The sequence below is a fragment of the Panthera leo genome, chromosome C2, assembly GCF_018350215.1.
Source record: "Panthera leo isolate Ple1 chromosome C2, P.leo_Ple1_pat1.1, whole genome shotgun sequence".
NCBI classification, from domain to species: Eukaryota; Metazoa; Chordata; class Mammalia; order Carnivora; family Felidae; genus Panthera; species Panthera leo.
Window position 1 is genome coordinate 48,108,503 of NC_056687.1, and position 18,221 is coordinate 48,126,723.

Consider the following 18,221-nt stretch of genomic DNA (forward strand, 5'->3'; position numbering starts at 1 on the left):
CTGATGTTACAGAGCACCATAGACTGGGTGGTTTGAACAACAAACATTTATTTCTTACAATTCTGGAGGGTGGGAAGTCCAAGATCAAGGCACCAGCAGATCTGGTGTTTGGTGAAGGCCTTCCTGGTGGGCAGACTGTCTTGTATCTTCATGTGGTTCAGAGACAGATTATCTCCCTCCAGTGTCTTCTTTATAAGGGCATTAATCCCATCGTGATGGCCTCTCCCTGATTATCTAATTATCTTCTAGAAGGCCTCACTTCCAAACACAATCACACTGGGGATTAGATGGGATGAATGGTGAAGTACTGAATATGCCGTAAAAGAAATAGCAGAAAAGACAATAGCAATGATGCTACCCTCTAGTGGCAGAGCATAGCAACACAACTCATAAGTCAAAGTACCAGGTTCACATCCTAAAAAAACGAGTCAGACCACAAACATTGTTAGTGGTAAAGTTTGGGTTATTTTTTTAAATCTTAGATTTTAATTTATTAGTGCTATAACTCACTGTTCTGGATTGAATTATGTTCTCCCCAAATTCATATGTCGAAGTCCTAACTTCCAACACCTCAGAATGTGAGCTTATTTGGAAATAGGGTTGTTTTAGATATAGTTTAGTTAGGATGAGGTTATACTGGAGTATGGTGGGCCCAACCCAATGTGACTTGTGTCCTTAGGGAAAGTGGAAATTTGAACACAAAGATATACACACAGGGAGAATGCCTTGTGAACATGAAAGCATGGATTGGGGCAATGTGTCTGCAAGTTAAGGTATGTCAAGATGCCAGCAAATCACCAGAAGCTAAGAGAGATGGCTGGAACTGATTCTTCCCTAGCACTTTCCAAGGAAGCTTGACCCTACTGGTAACTTGATCTTGGACTTCATATCTCCAGAACTGTGTGACAATAAATTTCTCTAGATTAAGTCACTCCGTTTGTGGTACTTTGTTACAGCAGCCATAGAAAACTAATACATCCAAACCTTAACATTGGTTTTAAGCTTTATGTTTTAGACTTCAAAATAAGGCATTTATTTGAATTGGAAAATGTATGCTGAACATAATATGGCAAATGCCAGGGATGAAAATACTATCTTTCTCAAGTTGTATTACCAGCCATAAAATGTGTTTACCTTATTGAGAAACCTGCTGACAATGTGGCTTGGTTAATACATTTATGTTGTTTTATGGCCTCATACAAGTGGCAAATTTCCTTAACTGGTCTGTCATTCATTCCAAGATTCTTCACGCAGGAATGTAGATTAAACACTTATGGAGTAAGTCATTTACCAACTAGTGACTTCTGCATTATCTTTGGTGTGCTTTAATTTCTTATATGCCTCTTCTCTAACTAGGTCACAACCTCCTTGAGTATCATACACTATTAAGTTTTCTGGGGATTATGGGTCTTATCTGGAAAATTCATGGTGCCTGATACAAGTGGACTCTATATTATGCAGGGTTTTCCAAAAACAAAATAAAAAATATAAAGTCCAAGGGGCACCTGGGTGGCTCAATGGGTTAAGCGTCTGACTTTGGCTTAGGTCATGATCTCATGGTTCATGGGTTCAAGCCTACATCGGGCTCTGTGCTCATAGCGCAGAGCCTGAGGCCTGCTTAGATTCTGTGTCTCCCTCTCTCTCTGCTCTTCCCCTGTTCATGCTCTTTCTCTGTCTCTCAAAAATAAATAAATGTTAAAAAATATATAGGCAAATTAATAATTATTAATTAATAATTAAAACAATTATACTAAACTGAGATATTTGGGATCCAAAATATTATCTTGACAGATAAAAATAGTGGGATTTTGGGGCACCTGGGTGGCTCAGTCAGTTGAGTGTTTGACTCTTGATTTTGGTTTAGGTCATGATCCAGGGTTATGCGATCGAGCCCTGCATCAGGCTCTGTGCTGAGTGTGGAGACTGCTAAAGATTCTTTCTCTCTCTCTCTCTGTCCCTCTCCCTGTATCATGAGATCTCTCTAAAATAAATTTTAAAAAATAGTAGGATTTTATGCAGGATATTGAAAATACCAACTCAGCTCAGTTAAGCTTATGATATCATACTACTATTTTCAGAAGGACTAGTGTTCACATGGGACTAGTGTTTCTTGGTTGAAGCTCTTTTTTATTTACTGTAAATTTTGGGTCTGCATTTCACTTGAATGAGGCTTTTCAGAAGGAAAAAAAGAATATTACACTATTTCCTACATTACACCTCTCAACCTAACCATAAGTGACCATTTCTCTCCTCTTTCCATTTAACCTGTGGCTGACAGTTCATATTTGGGAGATATAAAAGGATAAATAAAAGAGGAGAAAGTGGGAAAGGAAAGATAAAGGAACAAGTTAGAACAGATGGAGAGAAAAATTGAGACTGTCTAGAGCAGGATGCAGAGGTAAACTTTAAAAAAGAATTTGAGGGTTCATTTTCTTTCATCTTCTGGAGTACAGGAGTACTTCTGCTAGTGTTAGGTGAATTACTTTCACAAAATGATGCTGGTTTTTCCTCTATGGAGTAATGAGCCCTCAAGACCCTCAAGATCTAGAACACCTGGCTCTGGAGAGCATAGGAGACACCTGAAGAACAAAGACATATAGAGCAGAAGAAAAGTGGGAAGGCGCAAAGAAAGGTCAGTGTCCTAGTAACTTCCTCTTGGCCCAGGAAAGCTTTCTTAGTACCCTTCTCCCTGCTCTCCATTTGATCGCCAGAGAGAAACAGAGGTGGGCACGGTTATATGGATATGTAAACACGTGAATTCAAGGGTTTCTCTGTTAGTAGTGGCTCAGAGTTTTCACTAATGAAGGGGTGGCAAATACCATTGGGAAGTTTTCCAGGGGAGAAATTCAGAGGCTTATCTCTTAGGAATAACAGGTGGGGAAGTTGAGATTGCCCTTTGTCATCAGTATCATGGGAAGTAAGGTAAGCAGTTTTCTGTGTACTTAACTCTCCACTGGGGTCACAGTCCAGATGGTTGGGAAATGAAAGATTTCAAACCTTCTTCATGCTTCAGGGTATTAACTCATTGAAAGTGTGGTTAAATAAATGAGTAAGATAAAATGAAGAATAGTGATTTCAAAGATGACAGAAATATTGTGAATTTGAACAGGCTTATATGAAAATCTGGCAGTCTTTAAAGCCATGAGATTTCCCATAAACATTACCAAAGGAATGTCCTATAACACAAAAGCCCATTTAATCTCTTGCCATTTGCTGGTTTACTGTGAACTTGATTCACTTTCTTTGGGAAAATTACTCTTGAACAGTGGTTACTAAACTTCAGTGGGCAATCAGGTTGGAGGACTAGTTAAAACAGATTGCTGGGCCCACCCTCAGAGTTTAAAATACAGTAATTTCCTATTTTATTTAATGGGTTATAATGTTATAATATTGTTTATTTTGATGCTCAAATTATCCCTCATTTGGTATCAGGCAGCCACTTCATGCTGGATTCTGTGTCCATTTGATATGTACCCATCATTTCTTGAACACTTCTTTCCTTTCTGGCATAAAGTATTCTAGGCTCATCTTTGACTTTCCCTGCCCCAGTCTTGAAATAGGCCAATTTTCCAAGGAACTACGTTCCTTTTAGTGGAAAATTGTTTTAAGAAATCAAGATCTGGGCTCTATATATGCTTATGATTGGTGTGTATGTGTGTGTGCATACATGCGTGACAGAGGTGTTAGGACAAAGCTATTCTCACTTCCGGAGCAAGAGAAAATGGAGATAGACACTTCATTCTATTTTACCCAGTTCTCATGTGGAGTGAAGAACTTTGGCCTTCAGTGTAGGCATTCCTATCCCCTTGGTGTGTTTTTTTTTTAAAGTTTATTTATTTATTTAGGGAGAGAGAATGCACACAAGCAGGGGAGGGGCAGAGAGAGAGAGAGAGAGAGACAGAGAGAGAGAATCCCAAGCAGGCTCTGCATTGTCAGCACAGAGCCCAACACAGGGCTCGATCTCAAGAACGATGAGTCTGATGCTTAACTGACTGAGCCACCCAGGTGCCCCTCCCTTGCCATATTTTCAATTATTTCCAGAATCCCAGAAAGGGAGATGGGGCTGTCATTCACACAGAGAGTACCCAAGGATAGGTAGGGAGCTCTCACTATAGTCTTGTGTTAAACTAGAGCCAACAGAATCTGGTATACCAAAGAAAAAGATTGCAGCCCTGCCACTGAACGCTTGGTGTTTGGCTGGCTGGGGCAAGCGCAGTAATGGCTGGCTAGCTTGCCTCCCTCCCCTGGCTGACTGGGAGGTCTTCATTCCAAAGAGCAGGCTGTTCACACATGCGCAGTATGCTCCAGGAGCTGGTCACAACAGAAAGCACCAATATCCAAGGACTACTGCAGTCCTGTCCCAAATGCTGGACGCCTGGGTGGCTCAGTGGTTAAGCATCTGACTTCAGCTAGGTCACTATCTCGTGGTCTGTGAGTTCTAGCCCCGCGTTGGGCTCTGGGCTGATGGCTTGGAGCCTGCTTCCGATTCAGTGTCTCTTTCTCTCTCTTTGCCCCTCCCCCGTTCATGCTCTGTCTCTCTCTGTCTCAAAAATAAATAAACGTTAAAAAAAAATTTTTTTTTTCAAACGCTGGAGCATCAGTCCTGAACACTTACGGCTACACCTGAGTCACTCCTGCATCTATCCATCGATGGGAAAGGAAGGAAAAACAGCTCAAACCAGAAGCTTTCACTCTTTTTCTAAATGAAAAATGCTGGCTTTTCCCCCTATTTTTAAAAATTTTAATTCCAGTAGAGTTAACATGCAGTGTTACATTAGTTACAGGTGTACAATATGTGTGCTTAAGATTAGGGGGTATGTCACTGTTTTCATGGCCTATGAGTGGCCAGAACTAGAGAATATATGGATGTAAATGTATGATATATATCATTAACATACCCACATATAAATTTGTGTATATATACAGAGTTTTGCATCTATTTATCTACTATTAACATATGTTTATTAAGTATATATTGAAATATATATATAATCATGAGTTTGTATTGATACATAAATCCATTTCTAATTCAATACCATGTTTCTATTTTTTTAAAGACACATGGAAGTTATGTAGTTCAAATATTAGCAACAAGTAATATCACACCCCTTCCTTTGAAATACTTGACTTTGTTGCAGTCATCAGTTTTCCTCTTTTGGATAAGAAGTTCCTGACTGTATTCATGCATTTATCTAATAGCTGTTTCCCCTAAATGGTATTGCTCCCTTCAGAATTAGTACCCTGTACCCTGTAGCTTTTCTTTCTCCATGTTTCTGATGACCTGTTTTGAAATTCTTATGGACTTCGGTTTCTCCTTTTCCAAATTTGTAACTCCCTTCTCCTAGAGTAAGGAACTTGGCTCTCGTTATTCTTATATGTTTATCTGTTCAGTTGCTCATCCTGTATATAACTAATCTCTGATCTTCAGCCCTACCCTACCCATGTGTGAACACTCTTCTCTTTTTGCTTGGGCTCTGACTTCCTATTCTAGGCTGCCACTCCATGTGGACACCCTCCTCGCTCAACTCTGGCCCTGAATTCCCACACCAACCAGCCCACACATGCTGCCCCTGTGATCCTTCTGGGTCTCTGAAGGAATGCCCTTCTCTCTCTGCTCTGGCTTTGATTTCTCACATTGGACTGTTTCTTGCCTAGAGGCCTTCCTCACCCGTTGGTTGTGACATTGCATGCCAGGCTGTTCCTCCTTATCGCAGGGATGCCTTATGCACTCTGTTTGGAATCTGACATCTCATGCTATCCTCTTTTTCACCCCTTGCCCAATAGGGCTCTGACATCTGCTCTGGTCTACTGCTCCTCTCTACCCCCTCTATAGACACCTACCTTGTTCTTCCTCCACTAATGACTTTAGGATTGACATTTTCAGGAAGGAAAAGCCTCAATTAGGTTGTTTGTAATATGGAAAAATGGAGGTTCAGATGCTTATGTGGCTTGTCCAGGGCCACAGAGCAAATTAGAGCTAATGTCAGTACAAATTCAGGTATTCCTGAGTGTAAGCTGTGTGAGGTCAGGGACCTTGCCTCTCTTGTTCACTGTATCATCTTCAGCATCTAGCATGACATCTGCATTGAGTGGAACAAATGAATAAATGAATTATTCCCTGTTTAGTTCTTTTCCTTTTTCTGTTCCTTTTCGTTATCTTGATACATATAGGTGTGTGTATATAAAATTGATGTCTATATATTTGCCTATAACCAATAGAGATTCATGCCCTTATATAAATGTCAACATGTAAATTTCTGTGCCTAGGAATTACTTGCATTCCATAAATTTCTAGACTTTCTAACTGGATAGTTGGCATATAAGTGAAAATATAAAAGTACTAAGAAGCTACGGCCATTTTAACTTCCCAGGATTCCAGCACTTCCATTGAGTGTGGGAAAGAAATATATGAGCATCACCAAAGTCAGTTTTTCAGTCACCAGACTACAGCTCCTTCAAAATATTTGGAACACTACAAGAAAAAAATACCATCATCATATGACAAATACGGGTCCCCATGATCAGTCCCTTTAGTCATCTAAGACCTTCCTGTAGATGATCATGCAGGGAAGTGTTTCCAAAGCACATTCTGAAGATCGGTATCTCTTGAGAAATTCTTCTTGAGAAGAGGTTTCTGTGGTCAACACTGGGAACTTGACAATTCACAATGTATGTGAGCATATTAAAGACTTTAGGAAATTCTAGAGTTCAAGAAACCTATTACCTTTATGTAACCTCCTGTCACTCAAATTTCCTTAACCAGAGATCTCCTCTTTAGGGTAATACCTGCCCAAGTCTCATTTCCTCATTCATGCAGTAGGCAAAAATATCTGTTACATGGGGTTATTGTACAGAATAAATGAGTTAAAGATACACAAAGTACACAGCATAGCGCTTGGTATATTCTAGGCATTTGGTAAGTGCTAATTCCTTTTCTTAGACTTATTTATTCAAAATGATTTCTTTTATTATTGAAAGAATAATAGAGGGGCGCCTGGGTGGCTCAGTCAGCTGAGTGTCCGACTTTGGCTTGGGTCATGATCTCATGGTTTGTGGGTTTGAGCCCTGCATTGGGCTCTGCACTGGCAGCTCAGAGCCTGGAGCCTGCTTTGGATTCTGTGTCTCCCTCTCTCTATGCCCCTCCCCTGCTTGCACTCTTTCTCACTCTCTCTCTCTCAAAAATAAACATTAAAAAAATAAAAATAAAAAAGAGAAAGAATAATAGATATGTTCATTATTATTATAATTGAGAAAATATTAAATGCATAAGGTAAAAACCTCAAATCATAAAAGGGGTACAAAATGAAAAATGAGTTTCTTAGATCTTTCAGATTCCCAAGAAGAATTTTTTATGTACCCTTCTAGACATTTGGTGTGCATAAATATGAAGACATCTCAGAAACATATTTTTAAAAATCTACTCACAGCAATAACAAGGGATTCACATTTGTTTTGTGCCACTGCAGCATTACCTGTAGTTCTTGCATTTTGGGTACATTGATGTGTTTTTCTGAAGTCCTTGGGTGGGGTAAAGGTTAGAGCCTATGTTCATATCCCATGAAGCTGTATTTTGATAAAATGTTATAGAAAATAGGGGAAATATATAATTGTTTTGGGGGTCAAAAAGTCAGCTTAAATGTGTCCTCTTTTGTAAAATCTTTTGTAATCCACCAAGAACAGGACTCTGGTTGAGGTGAATATTCATTCATTCATTCATTCATTCAGTTAATGATGGAGAAGGGATAAGGAAAAGAACATGGGCATGAGATGGTCAGAGCTGCTGCAGCAAAGATACCTGCTAACATTGACCCAGATGGTGAATTAGTTTGCTTAGGGCTGCTGGAAGCCACAAGTCCAAAATCAAGGTGTCAGCAGTGTTGGGTCTTTCTGAAGGCTGGGAGGGAAGGATGTGTCCCAGGCCTCTTTCCTTGGCTTATGGACAGCCATCTTCTCCTAAACTCTTGCCTTTATGCATATCTCTGTGCAAATTTCCTCTTCTTATAAGGACACCAGTTATGTTGAATTAGAGCCTGCTCTAATGACCTCATTTTAACTTGCTTACCTCTGTAATGACTCTATATCCAAATAAGGTCACATTCTGAGGTACTAGGGGTTAGGACTTCCACATATGACTTTGTTTAAGTTTATTTATTTATTTTGAGAGAGAGGCAGAGCGAGCAAGGGAGAGAGAGAACCCAAACAGTCTCCATGCTCAGAGCCCAACGTGGGGTTTGAACTCACGAACCATGAGATCATGACCTGAGCCAAAATCAAGAGTCACATACTTAACCGACTGAGCCACCGAGGTGCTCCAACACGTGAATTTTTAGGGCAACATAATTCGGCTGATAACAAGTAGGTTGTAATACCGGAATTTAGTGCTCTTCGAAATTCATCCTGTGCTAGTAAAGCCCACTGACCAACTGCAGCTATCAAAATGTGGGCTCCTTTAAAAAATGCAAATATTGGAATCATGTGTGTGTCATTGCTTAAACCACTTGTTGACAAGAGAATCTGTGTGGCCTGAAGCTCCTGTTAGTCTTCCTTTGCTAGATCCTTCTAAAATGAAAGTGCAGGAAGATGACTTGGTTTTCTTTTTTCTGGCTCCCTTCCCCACCTTCTTGCTTGTATGGACATTTACACTTTGACCCTGTTAACTATTCCCTCCCTTTCTTCTTTATTATCCTGAGTTATCTTCTGTTCCCATAATTCCAATCACTTTTTTCTTGTTCTCATTCAGTGAAGGATGAGGAAGTTGCAATCAGAGCATGTACCTTTTATTAGGTGATTCAAACTGACTCCCGCCTGATTAACCTCAAGAGTCCCAAAACATGAGGACTTCTGCCTGATAGATCACATAAAGGAGGAATTAAAAAAAAATTTTAGAATAGTTTCTGATTCAGCTTCTTGGCTCAAGAAGAAAGAAGCTAGCTGTTTTTCACCTAGGAGTGGTCTGACTTCTCCATGGCTTCCTGTCGTGTTTGTGACCTCAGGGTGCTGGTGGCCACTGTGTGTGGACTGCTGACGGCCATCGTTTTGGGACTGGGCATCTGGAGGATTGTGATTAGCGTTGAGAAAGGTAATATCTTTTATGTTTAACTATGTTATGTTTATCTTTAACTGCTATGTTGAACTCAAATCAAGAGAAGTTGTTGAGCCTCTGTCTCTGCTACCTGACACACCAGTACTGCGAATAGCCATGTCTGGGCTAGGGTTGCCTGCCAAGGTGTCGTGTATGACATACAACAGGCAAGGGTCAATTGATGGCTAGCATATGGTTGTACATGCATGAATATGGATATGTGTGTGTGGGCAGGGTGAGGAATTACAAAGTTGAATTAGCCTCTTCTTTCTCTTTTAACACCTGACTGGAAAACAGAATAATCAAATCATTAATAACACATGTTTGGGTTTGTTTAGCTAAATTCGAGAAAGAGAAATAATTATGGACACACACACACACACACACACACACACACACACACACACACAGATATACAGACATACACACATAATCAAATATGCCCAGAATGGAATTTCATTTTTGGAATGTTCTCACTAGGATGGTAAATAAACTCTTAGGGTTTGTGCATAAAGTTCTCACTCTCTAAGTGTAAAAAACTATTTAAAAAATTAAGATTACTTAGAAAATGATTTTTTCAGGGGTGCCTAGGTGACTCAGCCAGTTAAGATTCTTGATTTTGGCTCAGGTCACGATCTCACACTGTGGTCTGTGAGTTTGAGCCCCATGTAGAGCTCTGTGCTGACAATATGGAGCCTGCTTAGGATTCTCTCTCTCCCTTTCTCCCTGTCTCTTCCATGCTCATGTTCTCTCTCTCTCTCTCTCAAAAATAAGTGCATAAACATTAAAAAAAAAAAATGATTTTTCTGGTTACTCAACAAGTATCTGTTAGTAACTTTCTGTGTGCTAGAAATGACACTGGAAGGTGGGAGGGGGAGCCATGGGTGTAAAACAATGGTGCTAGAGGAAAACCCCCAGTAACTCACACTGAAGACTTTCTATAATCTCAGTGCCTGTTCGCTTGGGCTGCAGAGGTTCTCCATGAAGGGATTCAAAGCTGGATGTGCCAAACACTCCTTTTGTAATAAACAGAGAAAGATTCTAATAAAACTGAGTAAATAACGGTAAATAATACTAGTCTAGAGAGCAGAAGGAGGGGTGATCTGCCGTCTGAGAAGGTACCTGAGAAGGATGGAAGGTTGGGGGAGCCAGGAGAAGCACAATGCATGGCTGCAAAGATCCCATGCTGGAGAGAAAAGGAGTCAAATATATTCACTGTTGATGGAATGACAGCTGAGATCTCATGGTCCTTCCTTCCCTGCCCCACAGAACATTATTTAGAAAATGTACTAACAGGATTTGTAGAATTAGCGTGAGAAAATTTTCCAGAACAAAACCAATAACATTTAAACTTGAGAAAAATGTGTTTCCATTTGTTTTATTTATTTTTGTTTAAAGTTAAAAAATTATGAACTATAGATTTTTACCTCATTAAGGCTGCTAAATTTATAAGCCCTTATTTATTTATTTATTTATTTATTTATTTATTTATTTATTTATTTTAATATATGAAATTTATTGTCAAATTTGTTTCCATACAACACCCAGTGCTCATCCCAAAAGGTGCCCTCCTCAATACCCATCACCCACCCTCCCCTCCCTCCCACCCCCCATCAACCCTCAGTTTGTTCTCAGTTTTTAACAGTCTCTTATGCTTTGGCTCTCTCCCACTCTAACCTCTTTTTTTTTTTTTCTTCCCCTCCCCCATGGGTTTCTGTTAAGTTTCTCAGGATCCACATAAGAGTGAAATCATATGGTATCTGTCTTTCTTTGTATGGCTTATTTCACTTAGCATCACACTCTCCAGTTCCATCTATGTTGCTACAAAAGGCCATATTTCATTTTTTCTCATTGCCACGTAGTATTCCATTGTGTATATAAACCACAATTTCTTTATCCATTCATCAGTTGATGGACATTTAGGCTCTTTCCATAATTTGGCTATTGTTGAGAGTGCCGCTATAAACATTGGGGTACAAGTGCCCCTATGCATCAGTACTCCTGTATCCCTTGGATAAATTCCTAGCAGTGCTATTGCTGGGTCATAGGGTAGGTCTATTTTTAATTTTCTGAGGAACCTCCACACTGCTTTCCAGAGCGGCTGCACCAATTTGCATTCCCACCAACAGTGCAAGAGGGTTCCCGTTTCTCCACATCCTCTCCAGCATCTATAGTCTCCTGATTTCTTCATTTTGGCTACTCTGACTGGCGTGAGGTGATATCTGAGTGTGGTTTTGATTTGTATTTCCCTGATAAGGAGCGACGTTGAACATCTTTTCATGTGCCTGTTGGCCATCTGGATGTCTTCTTTAGAGAAGTGTCTATTCATGTTTTCTGCCCATTTCTTTACTGGGTTATTTGTTTTTCGGGTGTTGAGTTTGGTGAGCTCTTTACAGATTTTGGATACTAGCCCTTTGTCCGATGTGTCATTTGCAAATATCTTTTCCCATTCCGTTGGTTGCCTTTTAGTTTTGTTGGTTGTTTCCTTTGCTGTGCAGAAGCTTTTTATCTTCATAAGGTCCCAGTAATTCACTTTTGCTTTTAATTCCCTTGCCTTTGGGGATGTGCTGAGTAAGAGATTGCTACGGCTGAGGTCAGAGAGGTCTTTTCCTGCTTTCTCCTCTAAGGTTTTGATGGTTTCCTGTCTCACATTCAGGTCCTTTAACCATTTTGAGTTTATTTTTGTGAATGGTGTGAGAAAGTGGTCTAGTTCCAACCTTCTGCATGTTGCTGTCCAGTTCTCCCAGCACCATTTGTTAAAGAGACTGTCTTTTTTCCATTGGATGTTCTTTCCTGCTTTGTCAAAGATGAGTTGGCCATACGTTTGTGGGTCTAGTTCTGGGGTTTCTATTCTATTCCATTGGTCTCTGTGTCTGTTTTTGTGCCAATACCATGCTGTCTTGATGATGACAGCTTTGTAGTAGAGGCTAAAGTCTGGGATTGTGATGCCTCCTGCTTTGCTCTTCTTCAAAATTACTTTGGCTATTCGGGGCCTTTTGTGGTTCCATATGAATTTTAGGATTGCTTGTTCTAGTTTCGAGAAGAATGCTGGTGCAATTTTGATTGGGATTGCATTGAATGTGTAGATAGCTTTGGGTAGTATTGACATTTTGACAATATTTATTCTTCCAATCCATGAGCAGGGAATTCCATTCCTGCTGGAATTCTTTCCATTTCTTCATATCTTCTTCAATTACCTTCATAAGCTTTCTATAGTTTTCAGCATACAGATCTTTTACATCTTTGGTTAGATTTATTCCTAGGTATTTTATGCTTCTTGGTGCAATTGTGAATGGGATCAGTTTCTTTATTTGTCTTTCTGTTGCTTCATTGTTAGTGTATAAGAATGCAACTGATTTCTGCACGTTGATTTTGTATCCTGCAACTTTGCTGAATTCATGTATCAGTTCTAGCAGACTTTTGGTGGAGTCTATCGGATTTTCCATGTATAATATCATGTCATCTGCAAAAAGCGAAAGCTTGACTTCATCTTTGCCAATTATGATGCCTTTGATTTCCTTTTGTTGTCTGATTGCTGATGCTAGAACTTCCAGCACTATATTAAACAGCAGCGGTGACAGTGGGCATCCCTGTCGTGTTCCTGATCTCAGGGAAAAAGCTCTCAGTTTTTCCCCGTTGAGGATGATGTTAGCTGTGGACTTTTCATAAATGGCTTTTATGATCTTTAAGTATGTTCCTTCTATCCTGACTATCTCAAGGGTTTTTATTAAGAAAGGGTGCTGGATTTTGTCAAAGGCCTTTTCTGCATCGCTTGACAGGATCATATGGTTCTTCTCTTTTTTTTTTGTTAATGTGATGTATCACATTGATTGATTTGCGAATGTTGAACCAGCCCTGCATCCCAGGAATGAATCCCACTTGATCATGGTGAATAATTCTTTTTATATGCCGTTGAATTCGATTTGCTAGTATCTTATTGAGAATTTTTGCATCCATATTCATCAGGGATATTGGCCTGTAGTTCTCTTTTTTTACTGGGTCTCTGTCTGGTTTAGGAATCAAAGTAATACTGGCTTCATAGAATGAGTCTGGAAGTTTTCCTTCCCTTTCTATTCTTGGAATAGCTTGAGAAGGATAGGTATTATCTCTGTTTTAAACGTCTGGTAGAACTCCCCTGGGAAGCCATCTGGTCCTGGACTCTTATTTGTTGGGAGATTTTTGATAACCGATTCAATTTCTTCGCTGGTTATGGGTCTGTTCAAGCTTTCTATTTCCTCCTGATTGAGTTTTGGAAGTGTGTGGGTGTTTAGGAATTTGTCCATTTCTTCCAGGTTGTCCAATTTGCTGGCATATAATTTTTCATAGTATTCCCTGATAATTTTTTCTATCTCTGAGCGATTGGTTGTAATCATTCCATTTTCATTCATGATTTTATCTATTTGGGTCATCTCCCTTTTCTTTTTGAGAAGCCTGGCTAGAGGTTTGTCAATTTTGTTTATTTTTTCAAAAAACCAACTCTTGGTTTCGTTGATCTGCTCTACAGTTTTTTTAGATTCTATATTGTTTATTTCTGCTCTGATCTTTATGATTTCTCTTCTTCTGCTGGGTTTAGGCTGCCTTTGCTGTTCTGCTTCTATTTCCTTTAGGTGTGCTGTTAGATTTTGTATTTGGGATTTTTCTTGTTTCTTGAGATAGGCCTGGATTGCAATGTATTTTCCTCTCAGGACTGCCTTCGCTGCATCTCAAAGCGTTTGGATTGTTGTATTTTCATTTTCGTTTGTTTCCATATATTTTTTAATTTCTTGTCTAATTGCCTGGTGGACCCACTCATTCGTTAGTAGGGTGTTCTTTAACCTCCATGCTTTTGGAGGTTTTCCAGACTTTTTCCTGTGGTTGATTTCAAGCTTCATAGCATTGTGGTCTGAAAGTATGCATGGTATAATTTCAATTCTTGTAAACTTATGAAGGGCTGTTTTGTGACCCAGTATATGATCTTGGAGAATGTTCCATGTGCACTCGAGAAGAAAGTATATTCTGTTGCTTTGGGATGCAGAGTTCTAAATATATCTGTCAAGTCCATCTGATCCAATGTATCATTCAGGGCCCTTGTTTCTTTATTGACCGTGTGTCTGGATGATCTATCCATTTCTGTAAGTGGGGTGTTAAAGTCCCCTGCAATGACCACATTCTTATCAATAAGGTTGCTTATGTTTATGGGTAATTGTTTTATATATTTGGGGGCTCCGGTATTCGGCACATAGACATTTATAATTGTTAGCTCTTCCTGATGGATAGACCCTGTGATTATTATATAATGCCCTTCTTCATCTCTTGTTACAGCCTTTAATTTAAAGTCTAGTTTGTCTGATATAAGTATGGCTACTCCAGCTTTCTTTTGGCTTCCAGGAGCATGATAAATAGTTCTCCATCCCCTCACTCTCAATCTAAAGGTGTCCTCAGATCTAAAATGAGTCTCTTGTAGACAGCAAATAGATGGATCTTGTTTTTTTATCCATTCTGATAGCCTATGTCTTTTGGTTGGAGCATTTAATCCATTTACATTCAGTGTTATTATAGAAAGATACGGGTTTAGAGTCATTGTGATGTCTGTATGTTTTATGCTTGTAGTGATGTCTCTGGTACTTCGTCTCACAGGATCCCCCTTAGGATCTCTTGTAGGGCTGGTTTCGTGGTGACAAATTCCTTCAGTTTTTGTTTGGGAAGACCTTTATCTCTCCTTCTATTCTAAATGACAGACTTGCTGGATAAAGGATTCTCGGCTGCATATTTTTTCTGTTTAGCACACTGAAGATATCGTGCCAAGACTGTCTGGCCTGCCAAGTTTCAAAAGAGAGATCAGTCACGAGTCTTATAGGTCTCCCTTTATATGTGAGGGCACGTTTATCCCTTGCTGCTTTCAGAATTTTCTCTTTATCCTTGTATTTTGCCAGTTTCACTATGATATGTCATGCAGAAGATCGATTCAAGTTACGTCTGAAGGGAGTTCTCTGTGCCTCTTGGATTTCAATGCCTTTTTCCTTCCCCAGTTCAGGGAAGTTCTCAGCTATTATTTCTTCAAGTACCCCTTCAGCACCTTTCCCTCTCTCTTCCTCCTCTGGGATACCAATTATGCGTATATTATTTCTTTTTAGTGTATCACTTAGTTCTCTAATTTTCCCCTCATACTCCTGGATTTTTTTATCTCTCTTTCTCTCAGCTTCCTCTTTTTCCATAACTTTATCTTCTAGTTCACCTATTCTCTCCTCTGCCTCTTCAAGCCGAGCCATCGTCGTTTCCATTTTGTTTTGCATTTCGTTTAAAGCGCTTTTCAGCTCCTCGTGACTGTTCCTTAGTCCCTTGATCTCTGTAGCAAGAGATTCTCTGCTGTCCTCTATACTGTTTTCAAGCCCAGTGATTAATTTTATGACTATTATTCTAAATTCACTTTCTGTTATATTATTTAAATCCTTTTTGATCAGTTCATTAGCTGTTGTTATTTCCTGGAGATTCTTCTGAGGGGAATTCTTCTGTTTGGTCATTTGGATAGTCCCTGGAGTGGTGAGGACCTGCAGGGCACTTCCCCTGTGCTGTGGTGTGTAATTGGAGTTGGTGGGCGGGGCCGCAGTCTGACCTGATGTCTGCCCCCAGCCCACCGCTGGGGCCACAGTCAGACTGGTGTGTGCCTTCTCTTCCCCTCTCCTAGGGGCGGGATTCACTGTGGGGTGGCATGGCCCATCTGGGCTACTTGCACACTGCCAGGCTTGTGGCGCTGGGGATCTGGCATATTAGCTGGGGTGGGTAGGCAAGGTGCACGGGGGCAGGAGGGACAGGCTTAGCTGGCTTCTCCTTAGGTGATCCACTTCAGGAGGAGCCCTGTGGCAGCGGGAGGGAGTCAGATCCGCTGCCGGAGGTTTGGCTCCACAGAAGCACAGAGTTGGGTGTTTGTGCGGAGCGAGCAATTTCCCTGGCAGGAACTGGTTCACTTTGGGATTTTGGCTGGGGGATGGGCGGGGGAGATGGCGCTGGCGAGCGCCTTTGTTCCCCGCCAAGCTGAGCTCTGCCATCCGGGGGCTCAGCAGCTCTCCCTCCCTTTGTCCTCCAGCCTTCCCGCTTTCCGAGCAGAGCTGTTAACTTATGACCTCCCAGACGCTAAGTCACGCTTGCTGTCGAAACACAGTCCGTCAGGCCCCTCCGCTTTTGCCAGCCAGACTCGGGGGCTCTGCTTGGCCGGCGAGCCGCCCCTCTGCCCCGGCTCCCTCCCGCCAGTCCGTGGAGCGCACACCGCCTCGCTGCCCTTCCTACCCTCTTCTGTGGGCCTCTCTTCTGTGCTTGGCTCCGGAGACTCCGTTCTGCTAATCCTCTGGCGGTTTTCTGGGTTCTTTAGGCAGGTGTAGGTGGAATCTAACTGATCAGCAGGATGCGCGGTGAGCCCAGCGTCCTCCTACGCCGCCATCTTCCCTCTCCAAGACTTTATTTAAAGAGTATACTTTTAAGAAATCTTTTTTCCTCCCTCCTTCCCTCCTTTCCTTCTTTCCTTTATAGGACATCTACTTTTAAAGGGAAATTTTTGGTGACTTATAATGGAGACAGGTATAATAGAACCATTAAAACAAGGACCAAAGTATAAAACACTATAAGGAAGAAAACAGCAGAAGTTGCTAAAAACAAATACAAAACATATCCCTGAGACATATCCTTGAAATTCCTGAGGGCCAAGACCCCAAACAAAGCATAATAAGCAACAAAAAAACCTTGTTTAACAGTGAAAGCATACCAGCTCCTCAAATGTGTCCTTGCTCTGAATTTTTCTTAAAAAATGTTTTATTTGATTGTAGTTGACACACAATATTACCTTAGTTTCAGGTGTACAACATACTTATCTCATTTAACCCTAACAGCTACCTTTGAAGCAGTTATTATTATATCCATGTTACATATGGGGAAACCCAGGCTCCAAGAATCTCTTCAAACTTATGTAGCTAGAAAGTGTTGGGTCTGGATTTGAATCTAGATTATTTTGACTTTAGTATCGATGCTCTTCACTCCTGCACTATTCTGCCTTCCTAGAGGGAAGACAATGGTAACCCAATCAATTAATTCACCTTCAGGTTTAAAAAAATTTTTTTTAGGCACCTATGCCTAAAAACCCAAAAAATTCACAAAAAATATGCAGTAACTAGTAGAATGTTTTCTAGGCAAAGTTACGTACTTTGGTAAGTATGCTGTTTGTCTTCCAGTCAATGAGGTCTCCATTATTAATGGTGCTTATAGAGCATAGATTAGTATGCTTCACCTTTAAGCTTTTCTGAGTCTTCAAATGGTGTTTATAGATTTTTGGCTGTGGAGTAACTGCCATAGCTTTGCCACATTCTTCCAGGTTTTGCCAAAGCACCTCCTTCAGCTTTGCAAAGTTCTAGGATTGTCCACTGTTGATCTTCTAGTCTAGAACAGCAGAAGAAAGTACAGATTCAGACTGCATTGCCTGGAACATTGCCCATTTTCTAACAACATTCATCCTGGTGACTACCTTTAATGTAAAGAATTCTCACATTCACATAAGCCCCAACATCTAATGGTCATCAAACAAGCTTATCTCTGTCTAATTGCTAAGTGTAATGAGTCATTAAAAAAAAAAATTATTGGTTTAAATATCAAACAAATACCTCTAGAATGCCAATGATCTGTGTAGTATAGGAAAACTGTAAATTCTGCTCCTATTACTTAATAAGTCCTCTTGTAAAAGGTCATGGTAAAGCTCCAGTCCAGATGAAGTTGACAGCATTTCATGGGAGTAGACAAGCATGGGAGTAGCAATTCTTTCAGAATTGCTAGAATAGTCTTTGGCATTTTTATGTGCTGCTGCTGAAAACATTAAATAATAATGACCTTTTTTTCCATCAAAGCATCACAGTAAGATATATTGTCAAGTATAACACTTTTTCCATCTAGGCTTTCAGAAATAAGATATCCTAGGCTTTTGAAGTTCTGTTTGGTAAAGAGATTTTTCAAAACTTTCGATGACTCTTGGAAGGAGCTCAAGACTTGAAGTTCTTCTATGATGATATCTGTTTGCTGGAACATGTCACCCAGAGTTTCACACAGCCACCTCCCTTATGATTTAGGTCTTAGTTTCAATGTCACCACCTCAAAGAGACCTTTTCTATCCACTCAGTCCAAG

The 18,221-nt window shown here is 40.3% G+C and overlaps 1 protein-coding gene across 1 annotated transcript in view; it reads left to right on the forward strand.

Moving 5' to 3' along the window:
- The first annotated feature begins 8,964 nt into the window (after window positions 1-8,964).
- ADGRG7 (adhesion G protein-coupled receptor G7) overlaps window positions 8,965-18,221 on the forward strand; it is an 82,745-nt gene continuing 73,488 nt past the window's right edge. The window contains exon 1 of the mRNA XM_042903681.1: window positions 8,965-9,079. Coding sequence (XP_042759615.1) covers window positions 8,965-9,079 — 115 coding nt within the window. The remainder of the gene's footprint in view (window positions 9,080-18,221) is intronic.